The sequence below is a fragment of the Mus caroli genome, unplaced genomic scaffold (assembly GCF_978045245.1).
Source record: "Mus caroli unplaced genomic scaffold, Mus_caroli_1 scaffold_18, whole genome shotgun sequence".
NCBI classification, from domain to species: domain Eukaryota; kingdom Metazoa; phylum Chordata; class Mammalia; order Rodentia; family Muridae; genus Mus; species Mus caroli.
Genome location: NW_028227273.1, coordinates 68,534,255 through 68,549,926, shown reverse-complemented (window position 1 = coordinate 68,549,926; position 15,672 = coordinate 68,534,255). Strand labels below are relative to the sequence as shown.

The following is a 15,672-nucleotide window of genomic DNA, read 5'->3' as shown; positions in this document are numbered from 1 at the left end:
TGAGTCTTGCCCCCCTCTTGCCCAGGAAGGCAGAGTCCCTTGTGTTCACTGTTTGGGGGAGAGGCAAGGGTCAAGTGGGAGTGAGTCATTGGCCCATCAGCCGCCTGGTCCTGCCTTGCCAAGTGGAGAGGCTCATGCCCAGTGCCTACCTCTGAGGCCAGACCACTGGGCTCAGCCCTCCACCAGCCTGTGTCCATGCCACATCTTCTTGCGTTGTCTTATCTTCTAGGGCCTGATGACTGATGGGAAACAGGGCTTTCACAATGGCCCTGGGAGTCATCAGAGGAGGGGGTCACCCCTAATATCCTGCACAGCTCTTTCCTACCTTTATCCAAATTGCTCTTCAATGCTTGGACTCCAGGATTCTTCTTCCGGGAAGTCCTTGGCTGGCTCCTCCTTCCTGCCTGATGTCCGCTGCAGCCCTGGCTCAGGGATGCCTAAGAGCTTTGGATCCTTCTGTAATTAAAGTGTCCCACTGGCCTGGAGAGAGATGTGGCTGTGCCTCCCACTGCTCCTGCCACTGGGTCTGTACCAGCCAGGGTGGCTCCTTGGGTTGTCACTTCACGCAGGATAGGAGGTGGCCAGATGACAGTCTATCCTTTGTTGGCCCTGTCCTGTCAGCGTGACCTTGGGCCCGTCTCAGCCTGGGGCCTGCAGGCTGTGCCTGCTTTGGGTAGAGTCTATGAGATTGCATGGCTTCCCTCCCATTTAGAACCTTGCCGATTGGGGCTAGCGTTAGGGAATCTCCTCTGGCCATGGGGAGCTGCTGGCTAGACTCAAAAGAAAGGGACCCTTTTGCCCATGTCTGTCCCACTTGTGATGTCTAGAGTTTGTAAAAAAAAAATCTGTGTGGGGGACAGCTGTACTCTTGGTCAGTCCTGATGCCCCTCTGTTTCCCAGGCATCCTGCAGGGCTGTCCAGTGTGAAGGGGTCTGGTTCTTGGGGACACAGGCAGAGTCCATGGAGCTGGCACTTCTAGCCCCATCATGCTGCAGCTGTGATGTGGGAACTTTCACAAGCCCCTCCCCCCACCGCCCTGACTCAATTTTCCCTCTGTAACTGCAATGTAGGAAGAAGGGCAACATGAGAGAGGATCCCCACCCCACTCCATACAGTCCTGCAGTGCACCACCATTCTGCCCACACATCCCATTCAGTCTGTCTGTGCTCATTGCGGCTTAACCTGACTGTTTCCCACTTAGCCCCAGCTTTGAGTATAGTTGTGATGGCCTCAGCAGCAATGATTGGTGTTCCTCCCCAAAAGGGTTGGGTGGGGAGAGGCTGGGAGGGACTGTACCCTGTCACCTTCAGAGCACAAATGCCTCTTTCTCTGGACCAAGGGTCAGACCAGAGGCTGTGGATGATAGGGACAAAGGCTCAACACGTCCCTGAAGGTGTCTGGCGAGTCTTGACCCCTCAAGCTGGGGACGAAGGTCAAAGCTCTACCTTGGAGTCTATCCTGACATAGGGGAACCTACACTGAGACCTGGCCTTCCTCATTAGCCTGGGGGTTCCATGGGAGCATCAGCTACCTGCAGTGCCCGGTACTTGAATACTGCAGGTGAAGATCAAGTAGAGTCACTGGGCCCAAGCTAGCTCTCTTCCTTTGCAGTCCCTGGCTCCACATGTCAGGAATGAAGCTAAGGAGAAACTGTGGCGTGCTCCGGGTGGCTCTGTACCTACTACCATGTGGGAAAACTGAGGCGCAGAGGAGACAGAGGGAAGCCCACACTGGCCCCACAAAGTTTCTTGGCTTCTAGCTCTTAAGGAACAGTGGCAGCTCTTGCTCCATCTGGTTATGAATTCTCAAAGCTTCTGCCCACAAAATACACATGTATAAAGCATCTATGGTGGGAATGCCAGGGGCTCCTGCCAGAGGATTGACATGGAGTGTGAAGTGAGTAAGGAGCTAACCGCTAGGGAGTCAGCACAGGGTGGAGGCGGGGTTGGGGGCGGGGCAGGCATGCACAGCCTGGACAGAGGTGTGGGGGTGAAACCAAGCCTGTGCACTAAGCAGAGAGAGCCTGAGGTTCTTGAGGCGGGAAACGGGATAGGACAGTGGTGAGAGGAGAGGCTGAGGGGCTGTGGCTGTAGACCCTGTGCTGGCTAAGGGTGTGGATTTCTTTCAGAGAGGACCTACTATGTGGGGAGCCTCTGGAGAAGACCAGGTGGGAGGGGAGGGAGGGAGGCCACAGAACAGTCAGGAAATAGGTGGCTGGCACATTCTGCAGTCAATGTCGCCCTCTCTTGGTCACACTGGCTATCGACTAGGGTTTCTTACTGCCCAGGTTGGATGGCAGGATTTCCTGTCCTAGGAACAACTGCCCAGACAGAAAGTGCCTCCCCTTTTTGAGCAGATCAGGATATGTGACTCCAGATACATTCAGTGGGTGAACCCCCTTCAGAACACTGGCCCAAATCCCCAGGAGGCTCTGATCTAAGTCCAGCTATGGGATACAGGAGGAAGAAGAGCGGCTGGCCCTTACACAGTGGCCCTGGGAACAGATGGGGTCAGGGTCTCTGTGGATACTCTCATGCGTTCAGGTCCCAAAGTGAGTCCTAGAGGCTGAGGTAGAGTGGATGTTTCGTCCTCTGGGCCTGCATGCGGGGTTCAGACCACATGCGCAATGGGCTGTAGCCTCCCCCAGCCTGAAGCAGGCTGAGCCAGAACTTGACCTTGCTGCCACCAAGGAGCTCACCTAGGGTGGAGCCTTCCTCCCTAGATCACACTCTATTGTTCAGCCACTGCCACAGTTCCGCTTCAAGATACTGCTACCTGCTGGGAGGCCTCAGAGCTAGAAGACTACACCCTGTCCTGCCTTCACCTGCAGCTGGGCTCCAAGAATGAATTGGCGGGAATGGGCCTCCCCCCACCTTTGTAAGCGCATTTGCCATTAAACATTTGAGCTTTGATCAGGAATCTTGACTTAGCTCCATTTGTTCTCTCGACCGCCTAGTTCCCCTCTCTTTTCAGCCCTGGCTTGCCTCCCAGGTGTACCCCGTTTCATGTGAGCCACGGGTCGGCTTCCAACAATGGGCCAAGTTGTGGAGTCCTAGGGTGGCTTAGGGTAGTGGTGAGGATGAGAGACATTTCTCAGGCTGAGGAACCGGCTCACGTTTCCATGGCCGCCACCTCCCACAGACCACCCAAAGGGGTCGTTAAGTAGGCAGAACCTCCTCCATCCTCCTCCAGCAGGGCAAAGCCCACACTCAGGACCAGACCATGGAAGAACATCTCAGAAAGGGAGCCAAGGAGCCAGGGAGGAGGGCAGGGTGTCAGGGACCTCGGGGCCTTCACTACCCCAGCCCTGGAGACCAAGGGTCCTCCTGAGCCTCTGTGGCTTGGACCACAGTGTGGTGAAGAGCTGAGAGTTGAGGATTGCCTGTGTGTGTGTGTTTGTGTGTGTGTGTGTGTGTGTGTGTGTGTGTGTGTGTGAGAGAGAGAGAGAGAGAGAGAGAGAGAGAGAGCTTGTGCTTGCCCATGCATATGGGCATATGGGTATTTGTGTGCATGTGGAGGCCATTGGAAACCTTAGGGGACATTTCTCAAGCACCATCCATCTTGTCTGTTTTTGTTGTTATTGGGGGTTTTGTTTGAGATGGGGGTCCTGCTATTGAAAGACCCACAACGTGAGGACTCCCTCACGTTCTGACTCAGGAGAGGCGACACCCCAAAATCACCCACAAGAAACGATCTTGCTGCAACTGCAAGAGGATTTTTATTCGAGAGCGTTCTCGGGCCCATGGTCATACACCACGCAGGGGTAGAGGACCATGGCGCCCCGAGTAGCTGAGTAAGGGGGTATTTAAAGGAAGAAACCACAATTCATGGAGGTGGGGAGGGCGTTGTTGGAAAATACCAAAAATACCAGTTAAGAGTCACAAGGAAGTATAAAGTCACAAGTGTCAGGTTATCTCTCAAGACAGTTTCTAAGAGCCCCTAACAATCTAAGAGCCCCTAAAGATAGCACATTTGCATTGCAGGTTCCAGTAATGGTCAGGGTGCCATTCTTTGAATTGAACCCAGGAAGCGGGTAGGTGGAGGAATGTCGCTATCTGTTTTATGACCAGTACTTGGAGCACTAAGCCACAAAGGCTACACTCCCAAGCCTGGGCCCAAAAGCCTCGAATTTTGTTTTTACTTTGCTATACTTTTTTAATACTTCTTCATTCCCCACTTCTTCTAGTTAATAGTTCTAATCTTAGAACTAGACACTATCTTCTCCCTGACATAGTTGATCCTTTAGGGCATGGTACTGTTGTCTCAAAACTAAAAGCCACACTGCATTAATTCTTGTTTTAATAAAGGTGACTTGCCTATTTAACACACATGGACCTATAATGAAAAGCAGAAGCAAAATCAAAAGGGGTCTCATAAAGGTAGATAGTAGGGTGGTCAAGAGTACAAGATAAGGGCCTTTCCACCCGAGTCTCAAGGTTTTCTGCGTGGAGACGTCTAGCAGGTCTTCTGGAGCAGGCCTTCTGGAGCTGCTTTTTCACTCGCTGTCTCACTCACTGGAGCACCTTGAGCCTAAAGAACAAAGGCTGGGAAAGCAGCATGTCAGCACTATGTACAGAGGCTATTTTTACCAGTGGAGGGGGCCCCCTGTAGAGTAATTCATAAGGGGGTCAGTCTAAACTGTCCAGGGGTGTTTCTAACTCTGAAGAGCAAAGGGTAGGAGAGGAGAGCTATCCAATCATTAGCGCCAGTCTCCGCTGTCAATTTGGTAAGGGTCTCTTAATGGTTTTATTTATTCTCTCTACCTGTCCTGAGCTTTGGGCCTGCATGCACAATGTAACTTCTAACCGATCTCTAATATCTTGGCCAGTCCCTGATTTACCTGGTCAACAAAGGCAGGTCCATTACCTTGGGAAGATTTCTTTTAGAAATTCTACCTCATCATAGCACAGGCCTTGCAGCTTTTGGCTATTTCTTCTGCCAAGTCAAAGAGTCCTATAACATAGTAGTGAAAGGACCTAACCACACCTTTGAATTTCTTGGCCCCCAGGCCAAGTCAAATACTGTCCATAACTTGATAGTGCTCAGGAGTGTATCTAAAGCTGGTCTCTCTGATGTCATAATAATCTTTAGGCTCCTTGACTGCCAGGATCATTGCTCCTTGAGTCACCTGTTTGGCAGTTAGATCTGCTATCTGATTTTCTTTAGCCACAGCATCTTAGGTCTTTCTCTGCAGATGTCAACAGCCCTCTTTGTCTGTATATTGCTCCGTACAGTGGCAAAAGCATACCTGCTGTCAGTGTAGACTTTTCTTTTGCCATTTATGGACCTTGTTTCAAAATCACAAGTTCAGCTTTCTGGGCCGACGTCCCTTCAGGGAGGCTGCTGGCCTAGATCACTTGCTTTCTGTCCACCACCTTACTGCTGTCCCCGCCTTCTGCTTACCTTTAACCTCGAGGCTACTGTCATCAGTGTACCAGCTCGAACCCTCAGGCCAAGGCTGATCTTATCCTTCAGATCATTTCAAGTACCAGTTTCTCAGCACAGTGATGAGTAGGTGCAGTCTCACGCAGTGGGACAGCAGGTGGAATGAAGCGAAGGTCACTCGTTCAGTCAACAAAAAGTTCTGATGTGTCACAGGAGCATTGGTAGTCATCCATCAGTCAGGGGGCTTTTGGATAATGCTTTCAAGAGCGTGGGATGCCATTACAGCTAGTTACTGTCCCAGAGTGAGCTTATCAGCATCCTTGACAAGCAGATTATGGCAGCAATAGCTTTCAGGCAAGAAAATCACCCGCTGGCAATAGGGTGTAACTTCTTGGATAGGTAAGCCACTGGCCTTTTTCAAAGTCCCAAAGTCTGAGAAAGGACTCCTCTGGTGACCCCTGATCTCTCTTCCACATAAAGAGTGAAAGGCTTGGTTAGGTCAGGCAAAGGCTGGCCATCAGTAGGGCCTGTTTTATTTCTCTAAAGGCTTTCAGGTGATCTGGGATCCACACAAACACTTCCCCTTCCTTGGTTAGGAGGTACAATGGGAAGCTAAGGTCGCCAACCCAGGTGTCTAGAGTCTGTAGAAGCCAGCAGTACCCAAGAATTTTCTTACTTGCCTTGGCGTAGTTAGCCACTACTTCCCGTCTCGAAGGGTGTATCTCAAGTAAGTAACTTCAGTCTGACACAGCTGAGTCTTTTTAGCTGATGCTCAGTCTTCAGTTGCCCAGGTTTCCTGTCTAGATCCTGTCTTTTTCTTTCTCTCCTATCACTGCGGCCAAGATTCTAGTCAAATTTCTCTCTTGTCTAAGATCCCTCCTGTTTTCTCTTTCTTCTGCCTCCCGCCTCTCTCTCTCTCACACACACTTTCTCTGCCTCTTTCACTAATCACATAACTGTCTCCCTCTCATAATACACCTTCTAATCTCTGAAGTTTCTTTCTGATATCGGGAGCCAACTGCCTTATGAAGGCCGGCCAGGCCACTGAGGCCTTCTAGGCTTCCTAGGTAAGATCAAAGGGAGTGAGCTGCCTGAAGGCTTCCATAAGCCTTTCAAGGAACATTGAGGGAGGTTCGATCGGCCCCTGCATTACCTCTTACCTTAGCCAAATTAGTGGGCCCATCTTGAGGCACCTTGGAGACCAGAGCCTGGCGTTAGATTTTCAAGCTCTCCTTACCTTCAGCCATGTCGCAGTCGCAACTGGGGCGAGTCAAAAGGAATCCCATGTCGATCTCATTTTGTAGCTGTGTAGACCACCCATTGGCTCCCGGGCTATTTTTCTAGCCTCTAACAGAATTCTCTCTAGCTCTTCGGTTGTTAAGAGCATCTGCAACAGCTGTTGACAATCATCTCAAGTAGGCTGATAAGAAAACATAAGGAACTCTACCAACCCTGTGAGGCATTGGGGATCCTGAGAAAGGGGGTGGTTAGTTCTCCAGTTATAAATACCAGCAGAGGAAAATGACCAGTACTGAAGGGTTAAAGTTTGGGCGGGTCCACCAGAGTCCGCCCGGACTCTGTGCTCTGCAGTTCCATGTACCCGCAGCGGTCCGCCTCTCGACACCCCGAGGGGTTTAGGGTTCCCTCGGCAGCTGGGGTTGAGGCTGTGGATAAGGGGAAGGTTGTGGACTAGGCCACTCAGGAGGCTTCATAGATTTTGGAGGAGCCGAATTGGCTGGTGGCTGCGATTTGGGAGAAACCTTTAATTTCTCTTGTAACATAAGAGTACAACCACAATTTTGAGAAGCAAAACCAAATTTTAACAGTGAAAACAATCTATTTTTTCTTTAAAAATGAACTCCAAAAACATTACTTGCTACAAATTTTGGTGGCCTGTTCCTGCACACAAACACAAGAAGGTGTAGCCGCCAATATTTCAAAAAGACACTACCCTAAATCTTATCTTTTATAAATCGGATTTCTAGGATAAGAATTACATAGAATATTACTCAATTTAGGCGTATCTTTAGAGACCTGTTCCCATGGATTGTCTCATGCTGCATGTTGTAGTTCTAAATTACTCTAACCCAGAGTTACCAGTTTTAAGTCAACTTTTTGTTACCAATGTTACAAATTTTTAATCATAACTAATAACTTATGAGCCACTAATCTATAACCAAGACATATAAAACATATTTATACTTTTGAAACTATACAAAAATGAAATGGCTGCATACATTTGCTCATTTAAACCAAACAAAATTCTTAATTTTTCTAGCTGTAATTTCAAGAGAGGAGCACCTTGTCACCTGATGAATCCAATTATCATAAGCACAGAGATTTTTGTAGAACTTGAGAAGCTGCTGGTCCCTATAAGAGCAGCGTTTATAATCAGCTCCTAGCAGGGCTTCTCTAGCCACACTAGATTCCTAACTACAGGTGCAGGGCTCCAAAGACCAATTAAAACTGTTTATTTTATTTTTTTACCAAATTATCCCCAGATAGTCGGAGAGTACTGCTTTTTCTCAAAACCCATTCTCTCACATCTCAGGTGTAAACTATCTCTAGTCAGGGTATAAAGCACCTATGAGAATTACCTTTGCTTTTCTAGATTTTCACATAGCTCTAAACACATACACAAAAACACATAAAACAGAAACCAACAGATCCAGACACATTTGACCCTTTTTTGTCCTCCACAAGCAGGCAAAAGAATTAGACGATTTTGGAGGGGGAAGCTTCCGCTTCAACAGAACTCGGTCCCTCTGACCGATCCAGAGACGGCCAGGCGTCCCTGGCTCTCCTTACCTCCCAGGGCGTCCCCCGGGGCCACAGCCTGTGGTCCTCCTAGCACGTCTGCCGACCACAGTCCTCCAGTCCTTACGGCTCAAAAGGACAGCTGCAAATACCGACCGCGCGCGCATTTCAGACCCCATCACCCCATCGTCTACAAACACCAGCATCCATTTCTACCTAGACGACCAAAACCAGAGAAGCACACTTGTTCCTCACTCTGCCAGGTGTAAAACCAAGGCACGAGGTGGGACTCGAACCCACGATCTCGCAACCCGAAAACCAAGACACAAATTTCACTCTGCCAGGTGTAAAACCAAGGCACGAGGTGGGACTCGAACCCACGATCTCGCAACCCGAAAACCAAGACACAAATTCAATAAACTAAGATGGATCCGAACTCAGATTTCGCCATGCTTCAGAAACATAGGACAAGACACAAACAACCCAACACAACAAGCACATGTTCCAATGTTCGTTTCAGAAAACAGACACTCAAAACAGAGACACCAGCCGGCACACACACAAAAGGGGATCCCCATACCTCCAAGTCGGTTCTTGGGTGTGAGGGGTGGTCGCGTTTCCCGGCCAACGCACCAAATGAAAGACCCACAACGTGAGGACTCCCTCACGTTCTGACTCAGGAGAGGCGACACCCCAAAATCACCCACAAGAAACGATCTTGCTGCAACTGCAAGAGGATTTTTATTCGAGAGCGTTCTCGGGCCCATGGTCATACACCACGCAGGGGTAGAGGACCATGGCGCCCCGAGTAGCTGAGTAAGGGGGTATTTAAAGGAAGAAACCACAATTCATGGAGGTGGGGAGGGCGTTGTTGGAAAATACCAAAAATACCAGTTAAGAGTCACAAGGAAGTATAAAGTCACAAGTGTCAGGTTATCTCTCAAGACAGTTTCTAAGAGCCCCTAACAATCTAAGAGCCCCTAAAGATAGCACATTTGCATTGCAGGTTCCAGTAATGGTCAGGGTGCCATTCTTTGAATTGAACCCAGGAAGCGGGTAGGTGGAGGAATGTCGCTATCTGTTTTATGACCAGTACTTGGAGCACTAAGCCACAAAGGCTACACTCCCAAGCCTGGGCCCAAAAGCCTCGAATTTTGTTTTTACTTTGCTATACTTTTTTAATACTTCTTCACTATTAGCCCAGACCAAGCTGGAACTCACTATGTAGACAGGGCTATCCTTGAAATCAGAGAACTCCACTTGTCTCTGCCTCCTGAGTGCTGGCATTAGAAGTATTTGCCACTATGCCTGGCCAACCTTATTTTCAACAAGGTCTTTCACTCGTCAAATACAGTTGGGCTGGTTGGCCTGTGAACACCACAGATTAATGTTTCTGCCGTCCCAGTGCAGGGATTGCCACCACAATGTGCCACCACACCCATCCCCCCCCCAGCCCCCCACCTGTGTTCTTGGAAACAAACTCATGTTCTTGCGAGGCAAACATTTTTACCTTTTACAAGCTATGTTCCCAGACACTGCTTGGCCCTTTAAGAGGGCAGTTCTGTTCCTCCCCCTTGAATGACCCTGTTGCTCAGCAACAGGAGGCAGTTGGTGTATACAATGTTCCTTAGGCAACTAGGAACCTTGCTTGGGACAGAGTGACCAGTACTGCTCCACTGATCGTGCCCGGACAATTGCCCAGTGACCCTCTCTTCATTCCGCCTCCCTTCCTGCTTAGCCAGGCAGTGGGCACCATGGCCCAAACCGGCGTGCTCCTGACCAAGGAGCCGGCCCCACAGTCAATAGATGTCTGTGAGCTTCCGCGCAAAGAATATGATGTGGCCTGCAATACTGGCGCCTACACGTCCTCGGGTCTGGCCACCGCTGGCTTCCGCACAGCCAAATACCTGATGGATGAGTGGTTTCAGAACTCTTATGCCCGCTACCACCAGGCCTTCGCAGACCGAGACCACTCTGAGCGGCAGCGGCATGAGAGCGGGCAGCTGGCAGCCGAGACTGGGGCACTGGCCCAGCGCACGCAACTTGACTCCACAAGAAAGGTGGGAGAGCGCCTGGAGGACATGCATTGCTGGAAGTCAGAGCTGCAGCGAGAGATAGACGAGCTGTCTTCCGAGACGGACCTGATGATGGCCCAGAAGCTGCGACTACAGCGCGCCTTGGATGCCACCTCCGTGCCCTATTCCATTGCTACTGACAACCTGCAGTGCCGAGAACGCCGCCAGCACCCAGACCTTGTCCGAGACTATGTGGAGGTGGAGCTACTGAAGGTGCAACCAGTGGCTCAGGCTCAGCGTGGGAGGCAGGCTCTGGCTCTCATAGAGATAGCACAGGGCCTCAGGGTTCACATAGCACTGTGCCCATGCAGGACTCCTGATCCTTCGGATAGTGGGATTTCTACCACACCCAAGTAACTTTCTCTCTTGTGGGATTCCTTCCAGCCCACAAGATTTCAAAGATGTTAAGTCTGACTCTGAGGGGATTTTTGTTGTCGGTGGTGGTGGGCTTTGGGCTTTTTTGTTTGTCTGTTTTTCAAGTCAGGCTTTCTCTGTGTATCTCTGTCTGTCCTGGAACTCACTCTGTAGACCAAAGCTGGCCTCAAACTAGGAAGGAGATTTACCTGCCTCTGCCTCCCAACTGCTGGGATTAAAGGCATGTGCTGCAATCTTCTGGCTGAGGTTGTTTTGTTTTTGGCTAAGCCAAAGGCTCCCCCATACCACCATGCATGCTCCTTGCAGTGCTATTGGTGTTCAGGGTAGAAAGCCGGGCCAGCCAGTGTTACATGTATAGAGGGCTTGTGGATGCCCATGACATCTGCTCTCTCTCCCCAGAGCTCCCAGAACCCCAGAGCCTCAGCTTCAATGTTCTCCTAGTATACACTTATAATCCCAGCGTCAGGGAAACTGAGGAAGGACCATGAGCTCCAGGCCAGCCTGGACTACATATGAGACTCTTAAACAAACACCAAAACCCAAACTGAACCGAAAACAAACCCTGCCACCTCCCCCTCCCTTCATCAGGTACCTTTCCCTCAAACCCCAGCACAGCTTGCTTTGGGGAGCCTTGTGTGATTATGGGGCCACTCAGCCTGGGTGCCACACAACTGGGAATTCCTCAGAGCTGGCGCCTCCTGTGGTAGCCTTAGGCCCATGGGCAAGGATGAATGATGGAGCTGGGGAATAAACCACCAGGCTGGGGCCTCAGAGAACTCCTGTCCTACCCCTAGGCCTTGCCCACTTCTGCCAGTGGGTGCAGAGATGGGAGGGGGACCGAGGACACTGGGCACTGGAGATCATGGCCCATGTGGGCTTGAGCACAAAATAATCCTGGCACTCAGAAAATGTTGGGGTAAAGTGGAAACTTAGAGTTTCCTACCTATTTTTGGTGGGAAGTGGGCAGACAGAGGGCATCTGATGTCCTGTGGGCTTGAGTTCCTCAGAGGCAGTATAGAGCCTGATATAAGGCTGGTATGCTCCTCAGTAAACTGGGGGGGTTTGGGGGTGATCCCAGAGTCTGGACAGATGTCTTAGGTGACCCAACAGCAAAAAGACACCCTTAGAGGAGACACTTGCAACATGCTAAAACTACCCGGAATGAACGTCGCACACAAGGGCTGAACCTTTTTCTGGGGGTGGAGGGGGGGCAGAGATTAAGGCAAAAGTCAATGCTGATGAGGTCCATGCCTTGGCTCCTGCTGAGTCCCTGAGTCTCTGAGCAGGGTCACTCAGAGAGGACTGGTCTCATCTCCAGGAAACCGAGCTGATCAGGAACATCCAGGAACTCCTGAAGAGGACGATGGGACAAGCCGTGGGCCAGATACGGTGGGTCACAGCAGCCCCTGAGGGACCCGAGGGCTGAACTCTGTCCCCAAGGCTGGTCTGAGGTGGAGGCAGGACAGGTAGGGACCTGACGCTGTGGCTGAGAGGTCAGAAGGCTTCCAAATCTTAGCTAGTGGAATGCAGGCTCTGTTCAGCGAATACAACCATCTCCACTTTTGCTCTGGAACCTGGGCACTGCTGGCCATGGAAGGCTGTCTGAGCACAAACTGGAGCTGAAATGGGGCCTGCTTCCCAGGGCTCCCTGGCACACATTGAGCCCTAAACCCCTCCCCTCCCCCACACCCTCCAGTCTGAACAGGGAGCATAAGGAGTCGTGTGAGATGAACTGGTCAGACAAAGTGGAAGTCTACAACATTGACGATACCTGCTCGCGATACACCAATGAGAGCACCCAGGTGCAGTTCTATCCGCATTCCAGCAAGTTCGAGGAGAGGTAGGATTCTAGGCTCTGTATCCTGTTTGTCCCTGCCACTCTCTTGGCTCTACTTCCAAAATCGGAGGAAGGACTCCTGCCCCACGAGGACCTGTCCCAGCTCTCCTGGGGAATCTCTGTCTGTTGCTGGGGTGGACTAACTGGAAAGCCCCTTACTCAAGTAAGGGCACCCACAATTCACACAGGGCTGGTGCCCTGTGGGTGGCCTGGAAAGCGTTTCTGCTCGTGGCCAGTAGAGGGCAAGCAAAGGGTCTCTAGAGGCATGGGAGAACCTCGGTATATCTGTGTGAGGGAGGAATACGGGGTACACTGGGGATCGCGGACAGTGCGGGAGTCTCTGTGTGGCTACACCCTGACCAGGCCGCAACTTCCACCCTCAGTGCTTCCACGCCCGAGACGTGGGCCAAGTTCAATCAAGACAACCTGCTTCGAGCCGAGCGCGAGCGGCTAGCCTCGGTTAACCTGCGGAAGTTAATTGACTGCATCTTGCGGGATACAGCCGAGGACCTGCGGCTACAGTGCAATGCAGTGAACTCGGCTTTCTCAAACCGCTGCCAAGAGCTGGACGACGCACTCCAGAAGCTGCAGTACCACCTTGGAAAGGTGGGACCGCAGGGCTCGCCCGCCTTTGGACACGCCCACTTGTTTAAGCACATCAGGACACGCCTACCAGCGAGCCCATCCCATGCTTAGGGTACACCTACTCACATCTGTGCACATCTCCTTCTCATCCTCGGAACGCCCACTGGGTCCCACTCAAGCCACGCCCATCCCTTGCCTAGGACTTGGGTTCCCTTATCCACAGGGACCAGGGTTGCTATCCCCTTTGCTTAAGTCACCACTTGGCTTCAAGAGTCCTTCTGTGACCAGCTCATCCTGAAGCAGACATCCATACACTTCTGTAGATTCTCTGATTTGATGTAAAAGCAGTTTTTGGGAGTGACCTTCTGGCACCTCCACTGCAGAAGGCTGACCAGCAGGAGCTGTGTGCTATGAGGTTGGGAAGAAGATAGTATGGGAGCATAGAATGGTTTTGGGGTCCTGCTTCTAAATTCCCGTTGTGGCCTATCTAGCCTCTAAGACCTGACTTTTGTAGCCAGCATTAGAGAGCAAACAGACTGCCCCGACTCATGAGACCCGCTGAGAGCCTTGTACAGGGCTGCCCCTGGACACAGGCGGAGGACTCAGAGTGTCTTGTCAAGGCTGGGAGACAAAGTAGCAACTGGTTCAGCCCATCCCACGTGCTGGGTTAGGATAGGCAGGTGTCCTGTTTGCTCCAGATTTGAGGCAGCCTCCGGTTCACATACTGCCCTTACAGACCCTGACGGAGATCACAGACCAGGAACACCAGATTGCAGCCTTGAAGCAGGCCATCAAGGACAAGGAGGCCCCTCTGCGTGTGGCCCAGACTCGCCTTTACCAGCGTTCACACCGGCCCAATGTGGAGTTGTGCCGGGACAACGCCCAGTTCAGGTACTGCTTGCTGTTTGAGCAGCCCTGGAAGGCTGGGGTCATCCTTGAGGCCCTTTAGTCTTCCTCAGCACTTGAGGCTACCATGAGCCCCTCCTGCAGGATCAGTCCTACATATGAGCAGACATAGGGCTTGTGGGGGAGGGTTCTGGAGGGGTTTTGAGTGTCAGAAACAACACAGGATCCTGTGCCACACTCTTGGATGTTTTGCCTTCCTGGAAGAACCTAAGATTCATGAGGCCTCAGGGCAGGGCAATTCCAGTATGCCCTTCTAAGCATAAGCATCTGTCTTCTTCCTTCTTCCTCTACCGTAATTTTGTTCTAGAAATCAGTTTTCAGGATGCCATTGCTTATTTTTGCCACAAGGTGGCAGTGTTTCAAGACTCCCTTTCCCTGCTCCAGCATAGCTGAGGGAGGCCCTCTTTGGACTGGAAACGAGGGTCTTTTTTAACCCATGCAAGTTCCCAGGAATTTTTGCAACACTGGCCACTTTGGTGGGGCCCGTGTAAGCCTGTTGGGATCCTCTGTAGCGTCACTGCCCTTTCTTTTGTCTCTCCCCCAGCTTACTGTTCCTTTCCTTGCAGGTTGCTGAGTGAGGTGGAGGAGTTGAACATGTCCCTCAGAGCGTTAAAGGAGAAGCTTCAGGATGCGGAGCAGGCACTACGGAACCTGGAGGATTCACGCATGTGTCTGGAGAAGGACATCGCAGTCAAGATCAACAGCCTCTTCATCGACCGCCAGAAGTGTATGACCCATCGCAACCGCTACCCCAGTGTCCTCCAGCTAGCTGGCTACCAGTGACTGGGGCTGGCACCTGGCCTCACTGCTTCATTCAAATAAAGAGCTCTTTAGTTTTCCGCCTAGAGTGGCGTGGTGCAGGGTGAAGAGGCTGTCGGTTGGACAGGTATTTCAGAACTGACACAGCCAGGCTTTGTCCAAGAGCCTATCATCTTCCACACTTCAGGGGAAATGGTCTGTCCAGGTGAGGCCAGGTACTCCCCCACAGCCCCTCTTAGAGCCCCACCAAGCCTGGTTTCTCCTATGTCACCAGCAGTTTGAGGGACTTGTGTGTCTGTTGGGCATAGTGCATTGTTCTGTCTCCCTTTTATCTCCCAGGCCTGAGGCTTGGCTCACCCCCCTTTGACGACAACGGCTCTCCTGCAGTCAGCCCCACTCAGAGAAATTATCCAGGCTGAACCCAACCCCAATCACACCCAATTATCCCCACCCAACTCAGCACCACTCACTGCCCAGGGCTCCCAGGATGCAGCCAGGAGGGGTGTTAAACCCTGTGACTGTGACTCAGGGGTAGGGGGACTTGTTTCTTGTCTGGACTGTTGGGGGAAGGGAGGGGAGTTACATGCTGCCACCACCACAAGCTACCCACACATAGATAGACACCGGATCCCATTCTGGCCCCTGCTCCCCTGTTTGGTGATATCTGCTCCAGGGGAAATTGCCACGTGTCCCCATGCTCCTTGCGGATCAACATCTGGAGAGGGGGTTTTGCAGACATCAGAGTGTTCCTAGAAATCAAAGCCTGGAGAGGGATGCGGGACAGCTGTGTGGGGACAATTGAGGACAGGCAGGGCTTCCTGGAGGTGGCAGCCTGGATTTCACAGCAGACACCACGGTGCTAGTCCTGGGCCAGGGGAGAATGTAGCCATATCGGGCTGATGGAGCCAGGTGGTTTCTTATCCACTCTGGAGTTTACCTGGACCAGGCTCCTCAAGTCCCTGGACACATTGTCCTTGGTTCCCTTGGGAGGAT

General features: G+C 51.5%; 1 protein-coding gene across 1 annotated transcript; it reads left to right on the top strand.

The window, feature by feature from the left end:
* Positions 1 to 9,757: 9,757 nt before the first annotated feature.
* Tekt4 (tektin 4) lies at positions 9,758 to 14,757 on the top strand. The gene is made up of 6 exons (XM_021149400.2): positions 9,758 to 10,430; positions 11,911 to 11,981; positions 12,289 to 12,432; positions 12,813 to 13,035; positions 13,751 to 13,905; positions 14,487 to 14,757. The coding sequence occupies exons 1-6, from the start codon at positions 9,897 to 9,899 to the stop codon at positions 14,701 to 14,703; spliced, it is 1,344 nt and encodes a 447-aa protein (XP_021005059.1). The 5' UTR covers positions 9,758 to 9,896; the 3' UTR covers positions 14,704 to 14,757.
* Positions 14,758 to 15,672: the final 915 nt, after the last annotated feature.

Bases quoted from the DNA above. Each gene is read 5' to 3' on its own strand.
- Tekt4 (XM_021149400.2), top strand. From the start codon at position 9,897: ATGGCCCAAACCGGCGTGCTCCTGACCAAGGAGCCGGCCCCACAGTCA. The intron at 11,982-12,288 runs GTGGGTCACAGC...CACACCCTCCAG, and splicing joins CAAGCCGTGGGCCAGATACG to TCTGAACAGGGAGCATAAGG. The intron at 13,906-14,486 runs GTACTGCTTGCT...CTTTCCTTGCAG, and splicing joins CGGGACAACGCCCAGTTCAG to GTTGCTGAGTGAGGTGGAGG.